Genomic DNA, 12,278 nt, shown 5'->3' with positions numbered 1-12,278 from the left:
CACTGCCTAAGCATCCAGGGAACTGGGGGTTTTGTAAGGATTATACCCACCACTTGCTGCTCCACATCCGAGCAAACCACACTCCTGCCTCCAACCTGCACTTCAATGGGTTTACTCAGGATTCTGCGAGCCAAAGCCTCCATAGCTCTGGGGAAAGTAGCTGAAAACATAACTGTTTGTCGGTCAGGACGGACATTATCCACAATACGCATGACCTGAGAAAACATAAATCAATATGGTAGTCACTAAAAATCATGATGTAAAAACCAGCTAGAAGGAATTTTTGAGAACATCTAGTCAGTGATTCTAAACTTGTTACCTTAGAATTCTACAATTGATTTTTTAAAAAATATATTTTATTGACTTCTTACAGAGAGGAAGGAAGAGGGATAGAGAGCTAGAAACATCGATGAGAGAGAAACATCGATCAGCTGCCTCCTGCACACTCCCTACTGGGTATGTGCCCGCAACCTGCCGGAAGCCAGTCCATCCTTGCTGCTTGACACAGTCGCTGCAGGAAAGAAACATCTGCACAGCATATGTTTCAAGGGACCTGGTGTATATAGCATACTGTTCTTAATATGTTTGCTCCCCTTAGCGCTGTGTGTTTTAACCAAGGTCACCTCTCCGAGAAAGGTTGTTTCCCCAGGTAGGAATTTTTCCCTGAAGTCAGGGAGGGGATGAAACTCCTTAACTAAGTGCCAGGCGGGTAGTTAATCACTACAAACAATCATGCTTAAGCTACATAATCTTTACTCCCTGGAATGGAGATAAGAAACACCCTAACCTTTGTAATAGAAATTGACAGGATTAAAATCAACTGGGATAAATACGGATGTAACAAGACAATAAACGGCAGAACCTCTCTGGAGATCGAGACCAGAACTTGGCTGGAGATCCTGGCTAGGCTGCTGATCAACTGAACGCTGTCTCCGTGTCATTCCTTCTTCGCCGACTCCGTCTACGCCTTTGGGAACCCCTGGACCTGCTGGGGTTGGACCCCGGCAGCAACCAAGGTACATGCTCTTGACCGGAATCGAACCTGGGACCCTTCAGTCCGCAGGCCGATGCTCTATCCACTGAGCCAAACCGGCTAGAGCTCTACAATTGATTTTACCCCATAATTTGTTCCTCTCATAATTTCCTGCTTTCAAGAAATGGCAATTCTAGTCATCCACATGTTTAGGCCAAAAACCTAGGAGCCATCTTTGACTACCCTCTTTTTTCTCATCACACAACCAATCCATCAACAAATTCAAGAGTCTCAATTTTCAAACTGTATCTAGGATGTAACCATTCTCTACTTAATATTACTATTTACCTTCATTTATTCAACACATTTTTACTGAGCAACCATTATGTGCCAGGCATTTTCTAAGTGTTTGAATAGGCAATGAAAAGAGACAAAAACTTGTCTTCATATTAGCTTATATTTTAATTAGCTTATATTCTAATAAGGTAGACAGATAAATATATTATGTGTCAAATGGTGATAAAAACTACAGAATGAAATAGAACAATGAAAATGAACACATTGTTGAGTGGATGGGATCCAAGCAACACTTGCCTCAGTGTCTATAGAGCACTGGAGGAATCAAGAAGTCCTAGGATTCTGGTAATGACTAGTATAAACAAGAAAGAAAAAACAGAAATGGCCCTAGCCGGTTTGGCTCATCAGATAGAGCACTGGACTGTGGACTTAAGGGTCCTGGGTTTGATTCAGGTCAAGGGCACATATCTGGGTTGCGGGCTCAATCCCCAGTAGGGGCCGTGAAGGAGGCAGCTGATCAAAGAAAGATTCTCTTGCACCATTGATATTTCTATCTCTATCTCTCTCCCCCTTTCTCTCTGAAATAAAAAAAAAGGTATTTTTTTCAATTTTAAAAAAATAATTTAAGAAAAAAAAGCCCTGGCCAATGTGGTTCATTAGGTTGAAGCATCATCTTGTGCACCAAAGGGTCTCGGCTTCAATTCCCAGTTAGGACACATAACCAGGTTGCAAGTTTGATCCCTGGTCGGGGTATGTACAGGAAGCAACCAATGGATGTTTCTCTCTCCTATCAGTGTTTCTCTTGCTCCCCCCTCTACCTTCCTCTCTAAAAATCAATAAATATATCTTTGGGTGAGGATTAAAAAAATTTTGCCTGGTCAGTGTTCTCAGTGGTTAGAGCACTGGCCCAGACACAGAAGGGTCTCAGGTTCGATTCCCAGTCAAGGGCATGTACCTCGGTTGCAGGTTCATTCCTGGACCTCAGTCAGAATGCACAAGGCAATCAATCAATGTGTCTCCCCACCTCCCCTTCCCTTCCAGTCTCTCTAAAAACTAATGGAAAAAAATATCACTGGGTGAGGATTAACAAAAAACAAACAAAACCATTTATTTTAATTAAAAAAAACAAAACACATGATAGTTTCAAGGTAGGTAGTGGTGAGTGGTTAGAAATTAGGAAGGGTGAAGGTCATGACAAGAATATAAAAAATTTTAGGATCACATTTTCCTTCTAATCAAAGAAAATCTGAGAAAGGGACAGTCCTAGACAAGGCACTTGCATTTACAACATAAATCCTAAATTCCTGGCCCAAACCTCAACCACCTCTCATCTGGATTACTTCAACTGTCTCTTAACAGGTCTCCCTGGCTTCACTCCTGCCCAATTTGAATATTCGGCACCCACATGCCAGTGCTTTCAGTTAAAGCAGCGGTTCTCAACCTGTGGGTCGCGACCCCTTTGGCGGTCAAACACCCTTTCACAGGGGTCGCCTAAGACCATCCTGCATATCAGATATTTACATTACGATTCATAACAGTAGCAACATTACTGTTATGAAGTAGCAACGAAAATAATTTTATGGTTGGGTCACAACATGAGGAACTGTATTTAAAGGGCCAGAAGGTTGAGAACCACTGAGTTAAAGACTACTGGTTGTCCAGAAGCATTTACTGTCCTTCCCTTGCAAAAACAAACAAACAAACAAACAACAAAAAACCCTGTAAAGAATGCTATAAGGTCCTCTACTCCAAGCTAAATTTCTTCACCCCTTTAACTATTTTTCACATGGCTCAAGTGTTACCATATCCTGTTTACTCACTTTTGCACACCCCTATATCTCATTTAGAATGTGGTCCGTAATTCTAAACACACTACATATATATCAAATAACAGGCAATACATTTTTGGAGAATACATGAATAATTGAAAAGACTGAATATAATTTTAATCGTATCCCTTCCTAAATCCCGTTTCTATTACTGCAGTTTGTGATTAAAAAAACTTTTTTTGGCCCTGGCTGGGCAGGCAGCCCGGTTGGTTAGAGCATTCCATATACGCCGAAGTTATGGGCTTGATCCACCCTAGGCACATATACAAGAATCAATCAATGAATTAATAAATAAGGGAAACAATAAATTGATGTTTCTCTCTCTCATAAAAAAATGTTGGCAACTCACGTTGCTCTTTTTGTCGCCCCCCCCCCCGCCCCCCGCTTTTTTTGTTTTGTTAATTCTTCCCCAAGGATATTTTTCCATTGACTTTTAGAGAGTGGAAGAGAGAAGAAGAGACAGAGAGAGAAACATCCATGTGAGAGAGACACATCAATTGGTTGCCTCCTGCATGCACCCCAACCAGGTATGTGCCCTTGACTGTAATCAAATCTGTGACCTTTCAGTCCGCAGGCCAACCCTCTATTCACTGAGCCAAACTGGCTAGGGCAAACATTACTCTCCTTGTTAAGAAAATTTTATAGCATCTTTTAACATGTATTTTTCTAAATTTATAGCACTGAAATTTATATTTGAGCAAATAGCATGTGTCAGGTAAAATCTAAGCTAGGCAAATGCTTTGGGCATCAGTTTTTACAACTGGAGAATTTAAATATGTGCTATCTAGATCATTAGGTAATTAAAAGCATGAATTAAAGCAATGTATTTGGAAGTACATTAAAACTATAAAATATGAACTATGAAAGCTTAAGTTTCTTTTATTAACATTTCAATTCTAATTTTACCAATTATGGTTTTAGATGGCTAAGTAAAGCCTGCATGAATACCTCCTGAATGAGTTTTATAGAGAATTAAAAACATAAATGCCTATTTCAATTTCATATGCCCCCAACCCACATAGCAGAAATGTGAAAATTTTAAAACCTTACAGAAATTACATTCTCATAGTTGTTACATGATTTATAGTTCAAAACACTACGGAATTTAATGATTACCTGTGGTTCAAAACCCATATCGAACATTCTGTCTGCTTCATCTAAAACAACATATGTCACTCTTCGAAGATTTGTGACCCGACCTAAGATAAGGGGGGGTTGAAAAAAGACAAAAAGAAAACTAAAAATCAGTCACAATTCATTTTATGGCTACCAAGAACATTACAAAACTGTAAAGGGAACTAAAATGCCTGACTTAACGAGAGGGGTAAGTTAGTTATCTTTAAACAGTGAAAAGAAATTTTGGTCTACAATGTCTTAACTAATGGCAAATACTTTCTGACAATGGGTATATGAGGCCCTTTATTTGTCAAACTCTTCTCTTGCATACCATCATAGGGCCTGAAGAACCTGTAAAATTCAGAAAACAGCCCTCTCCAAAACACATCATAAAACTAAGACTGAGATGAAGCATCGAGCCACATCAGCCATTATCTGACAGCATCACCTAGGAAAAAACATATTAGAGATTACAGCGTATGTGTGGAAAGCAAATGCCAGTGCTAACTATTTCAGATGCAGAAAACCTCTCTTTATATGACCTTATAACCTACTTCCATCTAGTCAGAAACTTCTAATGGGAATGTCAAAACGCTAATGAGAAGCTATGCAACACCATTAGGTAGCTATCACATTACATGAAAACTAAATACCAAACGTATTACATGGATACATTTTTTAATATATAGATAAAAAATCCAATTTTATTACATGCTCCCACAGGTTTAAAGAAATGTGACAGGCTTCTTAGCTAGTAAAAATTACATACATACACAGGAAACCCTTTCTAAACAATTAACACAAGCACTTCCATCAATTGTTGAATCAATCACCTGGCAAACAGTTATTAAATATAAACTGAAAGGATAGATAAGGGAAAAAGGTAAAATTAATCAAGATGAATTTCAGGAGGAGACTTAATGCAGCATTGAGAAAAAACAAGGGATTATTTCAACATCCAACCAAAAACTTTCATATGCTATACAATTTCAATGTCACTTTGTCAACTTCATATAGCATTAGAATTAAATAGATACAGAAACTCAAGCAGAATGCTATTAGAAACATGCACTATTTGGGTTTTAATATTCTATTATTTATATACTAACTACTGCAACAAAAACCTTTGAAAGTATTTTCTTCAAAAAAATAGAAATGAGCCCAAATAAATGCTTTCTAATGTTTAAGTATTCCATACCAACATTTGCAGCTCCAAGTAATTTTGTAAGGTTGGGAACAGCATTAAATTACCTACCTTTGATGGTTTAAGTCTCGGAAGCCCAGTTCTATAAATCTTGAAGGGCCTTTCTCCACAGAAGTTAAATAATGTCAACAGTTTAGTAACAGTTTTGACAGGGAATAATTGAACAAAGCACAACATTTGAGCTAAAAACATGCAATATTTACAAAAGATAAAGTTTCTTGAAGCTGCAATATCTTAATTGATCCAGTATTGTAAGAAAATACTAGCACCTGTGGAGAAAAAATATCTAAATTTTATAATGAAAAAAGAGATAGACCCTCATCCTTTTAAAGGAAAGTTAGGCTAAACTTGTATTAAGAATCCATGTTAAGTGCTGAAAAGATCGGATGGAGTTACTTTTGAAAAGAAATTTTCATTTAAATTGCAAAAATATTATGAACACTTACAATAATAAGATTGTTACAATACATATTTTAAGATATTACAGCTTTAAGAAGAAATGTAGAAACCCTTTGAGGGTTTCTTGTTTCTGCTGTGATTTAACAAAAATGTATATAATCCAAAAAGGAGAAAAGAGAAAAAAATACCCGACTTACCACTGTTAGCTGCTAACATGTCAATCATTCGACCAGGTGTACAAACAATAATTTCAGCACCTCTTTTCAGTTCAGCAATCTAATAAAAAAAAAAAAAAGAACTTTTATAGTCTATGTATAATTATGTGCTTATTTAAAGAGATTTGAGACTACTTCCAGGGTCCTTGGCACAGCTCTGTAGTGTAAGAAACAGGTCTGATTAGAAGAATCTAAAGCTTCCTACTTAATATACTGAAATACTGGAGCACTGCTAATATGTATATAATTCAAAAAGGAGAATTCATGTTTTCTCCATTTGGGATTATATAACTTCAAAGTCGATGAAAATCAGAGATTTTTTTTACCAATTATAATTTGACACAGTCCCTCAAAACCAAAAGGAACATGAGCTAGCAGCCAATAAAGCAATTACATATAAGATCAACGTTTTTAAGATGAAAGTCGTTTCCATTAGTGAATCACGAAATCAATACACACAAACAGTATTTTAAAAATGAAATAGAATGAAAAATATCAGAATGTGTTAGACATTATAAAACTTTTGTTTGACTTCTTTATAAATATACTGTGTGTGCATGTACAAGGTTATTCTGTAAATGTATCTTACTATACACTGTGGTAAAAAAAAACACACAAAAAGATAAACTTAGAAAACTAAAATCAAGTGTTTAAAACAGCATTGGGATAACAGAAGCAAATATTCCCAAAGTATGTTCTAGAATCTGAGAACACGAGTCTTCAGAAAGGGTTTAAATAAGTTTAAAAAATGCCATTTAACCCATTCTTCTGGTATCACAATATACATTAGCATATTAAAGACAAAGGAGTCTTGCAGGAAAAAAACCTGTTTTAACTCTGTACAATCCAACATTTACAAAACTTATTTGATCATAAAACAAACCCAGTTTTTTCCTTCTTTTATTGAAAACTAGAAGCCCGGTGCACAAAAATTTGTACACTGGCGGGGGGGGGGGGGGCCGCACGTGGTTTCTCAGCCCAACCTGTGCCCTCTCACAGTCTGGAACCCCTCGGGAGATAACCACCTGCTGGCTTAGACCCGCTCCCCTGGTGGCAGATGGCATGCCTGATCCTGCGGTGCCTGCCCCGTCTCCCCCGGTCACACACAGCAGGCCCGGATCCCACGCTGGGACGGACGGCAGCTGGGGATCTCGCTGCCTCCCGCCCCCCACACCCACCCCACCCCCCGCCCTGGGCTGCACACAGCAAGCCTGGATCCCAGCTGGGGTGAGCGGGGGCTCGGGATCATGCAGCCGCCCACCCTGGGCCGCATAGAGCAGGCTTGGATCCCACGCTGGGGCGGTGGCGGCTGGAGATCGTGCCGCTTGCGCAGGGCAGCGCAGCAGGATCTGCCTGCAGTATGCAAATTTAACGGCCATCTTTGTTGGGTTAATTTGCAAACTCTTCTGATTGGCTGATGAGCGTAGCGAATGTATGGTCAATTAGCATCTTTGTCTTTTATTAGTGTAGATATCCAATGACTATCACTCTTTAGAAGACACCTGGAGAAATGCCAAACTAAAAAGAGTGAATGAAGGTATTTTTAAATAAATCTTCTGAAATCATTTAAGAATTTAGCTAAAACTCTGATATTAATGCATCCCACCTTTCAAAGATGTCACATAAATCAGAGAAAATGAATAATGTCCAGGAATCAGAAGACCTAGGTTTTTGGTCAAACCACATCTTGTTAACCTAAAGACTTTGGTCACCTTATTTAACCTTTCCAATCATTTCCTTATCTGTAAAACAGAAAAAATATCTGCCTTTCTTGAGCAAAGAAAGAAGGGGAGAAATGGGAAGGCTAAAAAGTATAAGAAGGATTTCAAAATTCCAAAATATAACAACTCACTGTATTATTTTCACACCTCATTCTTTAAGATTTTAGAAGCAATCACTATACAAAACACAAAAACAAAAAAAAACACTTTTATGTTATTAAATCATTCAATTTAAGAATGAAAAAACTGAATGTTCCTTTTATAACTACCTGCTCACTGATTCCGGTTCCTCCATAAACACAGACCACTCTAAGTCCCAAGGTCTTCGAAAACTTCTTACATTCTTTAGTAATTTGTAAAGCCAGTTCTCGAGTTGGAGTCATGATGACAGCTGAAAAGATAAATACGTCAAAAGCCTAACCACCAAAATTCTCTTTAAGAGGCTATGCTTTAAAGTGCTATAGTTAGCCTCTGTAATGAAGTTTAGATCTCTTGGTCTAATTTTTGTTTTAATTTGTTTTATGCGCCTCCAAAAACCCTATCTTAGAAGCTTTATAATAATAAAGATTGTGACGAAGAATTACTTTAAGTAGACTTAAGAACATGCTATAGGAAAATAAATCAGTTAATTGCCTACTTAACCACTAAGAAAATACTGGGTTGAAAAGAATGCAAATCATTCTCAACTGCAAATCACAGAGCAAAGATGATCAAGTGACTCACTGTGCTGCAGAGCCATTCCCCGGTTTCCAGAAACAACCTTGGTCTGAGGGGCACAGATAGAAGAAAAATATACTGCGCCCTAAATTTCCGAGAGGAGCTCATAACAACCTTCCAAAACCCTATTCAAATCTGCAGAAGAGACGTCTGCCAAATGAATCAAGAAATCTGCATATGAAGACCAAATCCTAAATGAATGCTGGCACTATAGCCTTGTAAGGCCAAAAAAGGGAAAACATGTTTCTTTATAATCCTCTATGTTGAGTTTATAAATCCACTGATACGGGGCTGAGAACAAACCTCAACATAAATAAACAGATAGATGCATGAGGAGTCTACCTGCCGAGTCAGAGTTTAAAAATTGAGCTGTGCCAGGAGAGGCTGTTTTTGTACTTCTGAGATGTCACTCCAGAGCTCTGAAGATTCTCACTCCACCTGCTGGTAAGGGGAAATCAGCCCCAAAGTGCCAAATTTATAAAGAAAATGTACATAAAGATATCTTTATTGTTATAATTAAGAATATAAAGTATCAGGTCTTTCTGATTAACTGACAACAAATTAGTTATCTGAATAAATAGTTCAATGGAAAAAAATTGTACCTATTGGCCCCTCTCCTTCTTCTAATGACCTCTGATCCATGATGTGTCTAAACATGGGCAACAGAAAAGCAATCGTCTTTCCGCTTCCAGTCTTGGCAATGCCAATCAAGTCCCGTCCAGACATTATAGCAGGAATCGCCTGAGCTTGGATTGGTGTGGGCTTTTCATAGCCGTGCCTTAAAAAGAAAACCAAATGAAGACAAGGTAAAAGTTGAGATCTCTTGGGCTCTAAAAATTCCAGGAGGAAAAGGTTTTCTAAAATGTGGTATATTCCTACAATAAAATATTATTTGGCAGAAAGGAATAAAGTCCTGAGACACTGTACATCATGGTTGAACTTTGAAAATAGGCTAAGTGGAAGTAGCCAGTCACAAAAGACTATACTGATATGTTCCCATTAATATATAAAGTCCAGAATAGAGAAACCTACAGAGACAATAGATTAGTGCAGTGATGGCAAACCTATGACACGCGTGTCAGAGGTGACACGCGAACTCTTTTATTTTGGTTGATTTTTCTTTGTTAAATGGCATTTAAATATATAAAATAAATATCAAAAATATAAGTCTTGCCGAAACCGGTTTGGCTCAGTGGATAGAGCATAGGCCTGCGGACTGAAAGGTCCCAGGTTCGGTTCCGGTCAAGGGCATGTACCTGGGTTGCAGGCACATCCCCAGTGGGAGATGTGCAGGAGGCAGCTGATCAATGTTTCTCTCTCATCGGTGTTTCTAACTCTCTATCTCTCTCCCTTCCTCTCTGTAAAAAATCAATAAAATATATTAAAAAATATATATATATATATATATATATGTCTTTGTTTTACTATGGTTGCAAATATCAAAAAATTTTATATGTGACACGGCACCAGAGTTAAGTTAGGGTTTTTCAAAATGCTAACACGCCGAGCTCAAAAGGTTCGCCATCACTGGATTAGTGGTTACCTAGGGTGAAGGAACAGGAAGACTGACTAATGGATACAGATCTCTTTTGGGGATGATGAAAATGTTTAAAATTAGCTTATGGTGATGACTGCATAACCCCAATAATATACTAAAGAGTTATTTTGTTATTATGCAAATTATTTCAATAAAGTTGTTTAAGAAAAAATATGTTTTTCTATTAGAGTAAAAATACAACCAAAGGAGGTACTTGTGTGAAAAGGCTACTTTTGAGTAGAAAACTTTGAAAATGTGGACAACCACTAACCACTTACTTTTTGAGAGAATTTAGGATCTTCATGGAAATTCCACACTGAACCCAAGATTTAATTGGCTTGGGGCAACCTTTTCCCTTGACAATAATGCCCTCCATTTCCAACCGAAAGACATTCACCTCTACAAAACAAAATCCAGATTAAAAACTCTTAATTGTTGTTCTACTATTAGTGCCTTATATTTCTCAATTAGCTATGGTAAGATTAAGAATCTCCAATTCCTGCCGAAACCGGTTTGGCTCAGTGGATAGAGCGTCGGCCTACGGACTGAAAGGTCCCAGGTTCGATTCCGGTCAAGAGCATGTACCTGGGTTGCGGGCACATCCCCAGTGGGAGATGTGCTGGAGGCAGCTGATCGATGTTTTTCTCTCATCGATGCTTCTAACTCTCTATCTCTCTCCCTTCTTCTCTGTAAAAAATCAATAAAATATATTAAAAAAAAAAAAGAAGAATCTCCAATTCCTTTGTTAGTGTTAACACAGATTACGCCATAGAAAAGCTATTGGACAAAGCACCGAATAGCTCAGAGAGACAGAGACAGTTCAAGCAATTACTGTTTGCAACCAACAAAGGATGAAACAAAATATCCCAATTTCTACAATTTGGCTTTTATTTTATCTTAAATTGCAAAGTATTAAAAGAACAATGATTGACAAGTAATACAATCATCTTCTCCAAGCAAGAGTTGCCCAGATTATTCTTATTCTACCAATATTACAGATGCACATTGGTTCCTAACTCCCCTCTCTCAAAAGCTAACAATATATTATTTGCTAATTTCACATATGAAGTTAGCATTTCAATTCTAAAATTCTCAACTACACGAGCCAAACTAATTTTTGCTCATTTTAAAAAATAGATTTTTCATTGATTTTTAGAGAGAAATGAAGAGGCAGAGAGAGAAAAACATCAATGTGAGAGTGAAACACCGATCAGCCGCCTCCTGCACACCCAGTACCGGGGATGATGGAGCCCGAAATTCAGACATGTGCCCTGACTGCAAATCTAACCAGCAACTTTTCAGTCCATGAGAAGATGTCCAACCAATTGAGCCACGACAACATGGATGCTCATTTTTTTAAATACTTCCAAAAACACACTGACTCTTCACAACTCTGAATTTCTGCAGATGACTTACCCACTGTCTAGAACAGCAGTCGCCAACCTTTCGGACCTGACGGATCACCAGTGGTCCGCAGACCACCGGCTGGCGACCACTGCTCTAGAATGACTTCTCACCTTCTAGTTCCCTCTTTCACTTCCCCAGGTAAATCAGGCAATTCCCCTACTCATACATCAAGTCACAGGGCTACCCACATTTCTCCCGGACAAAGAGAAGTGTATCCTCTTCTGTTCCCACAATAAGCAACATATAAATAAAAGAATTTTACCTTCTTGAGACATTTTTGCTAGTTCTGGAACTTCAACATAAAAGTTTTTTCTGAATGGTTCATATTCAATTTTCCCATGATCTACTGGCTCTAGAAGCTTTCTCTGTTTTGTCTGATAGCCTGTGAGGGCCGTCTGAAGATCAACTTCTTCCTCCTCTGAAGAATACTATAATTTAAAAAAAAAAGTTAAAAGCTAAATCCATTTCTATTTTCTATTTATGGCAATCAATATTCCTAGCTTTTAAAATCCTCTTCTCCTAGTATGGGGGTAAGGTGGGAGGGTGAGAGGAGGTTTGTGGTGGAAGAGTTATGGGGGGGTGGGGGTGGGGGGCGGGCGGGGGAGATAAATGATGATGGGGAAAAATTAAATTAAAAATAAAATCATCCTCTCCTAGAAAATAATCTTTGGCTTTTACTTTTTAATTTCTGAATTTTTCAATTTCGTTTTTCGTTTCTTTTTCCTTATAGAAAGTTGCATTAACAACATAAAGCTAAAATAATAAAATAATTCTAGCCCTGGCCAAGTAGGTCAGTTCAAGCATCATCCCAATATGCCAAGGTTGTGGTTTTGATCCTCAGTCAGGACACAAAAGAAACAACC

General features: G+C 38.1%; 1 protein-coding gene across 1 annotated transcript in view; it reads right to left on the bottom strand.

The window, feature by feature from the left end:
- Window positions 1-12,278, bottom strand: part of DDX46 (DEAD-box helicase 46) — a 61,674-nt gene that overhangs the window by 32,356 nt on the left and 17,040 nt on the right. The window contains exons 8-14 of the mRNA XM_081090973.1: window positions 11,678-11,843; window positions 10,287-10,407; window positions 9,074-9,249; window positions 8,024-8,145; window positions 6,016-6,094; window positions 4,216-4,298; window positions 51-215 (exon numbers count right to left, since the gene is read on the bottom strand). Of these exons, the coding sequence (XP_080947099.1) occupies window positions 51-215; window positions 4,216-4,298; window positions 6,016-6,094; window positions 8,024-8,145; window positions 9,074-9,249; window positions 10,287-10,407; window positions 11,678-11,843 (912 nt within the window). The remainder of the gene's footprint in view (window positions 1-50; window positions 216-4,215; window positions 4,299-6,015; window positions 6,095-8,023; window positions 8,146-9,073; window positions 9,250-10,286; window positions 10,408-11,677; window positions 11,844-12,278) is intronic.

The sequence above is a fragment of the Myotis nattereri genome (genome assembly GCF_964212035.1).
Source record: "Myotis nattereri genome assembly, chromosome: 5".
Lineage (NCBI taxonomy): Eukaryota > Metazoa > Chordata > Mammalia > Chiroptera > Vespertilionidae > Myotis > Myotis nattereri.
The sequence above is the reverse complement of the archived record's forward strand: the minus strand, read 5'-3'. Positions and strand labels throughout refer to the sequence as shown.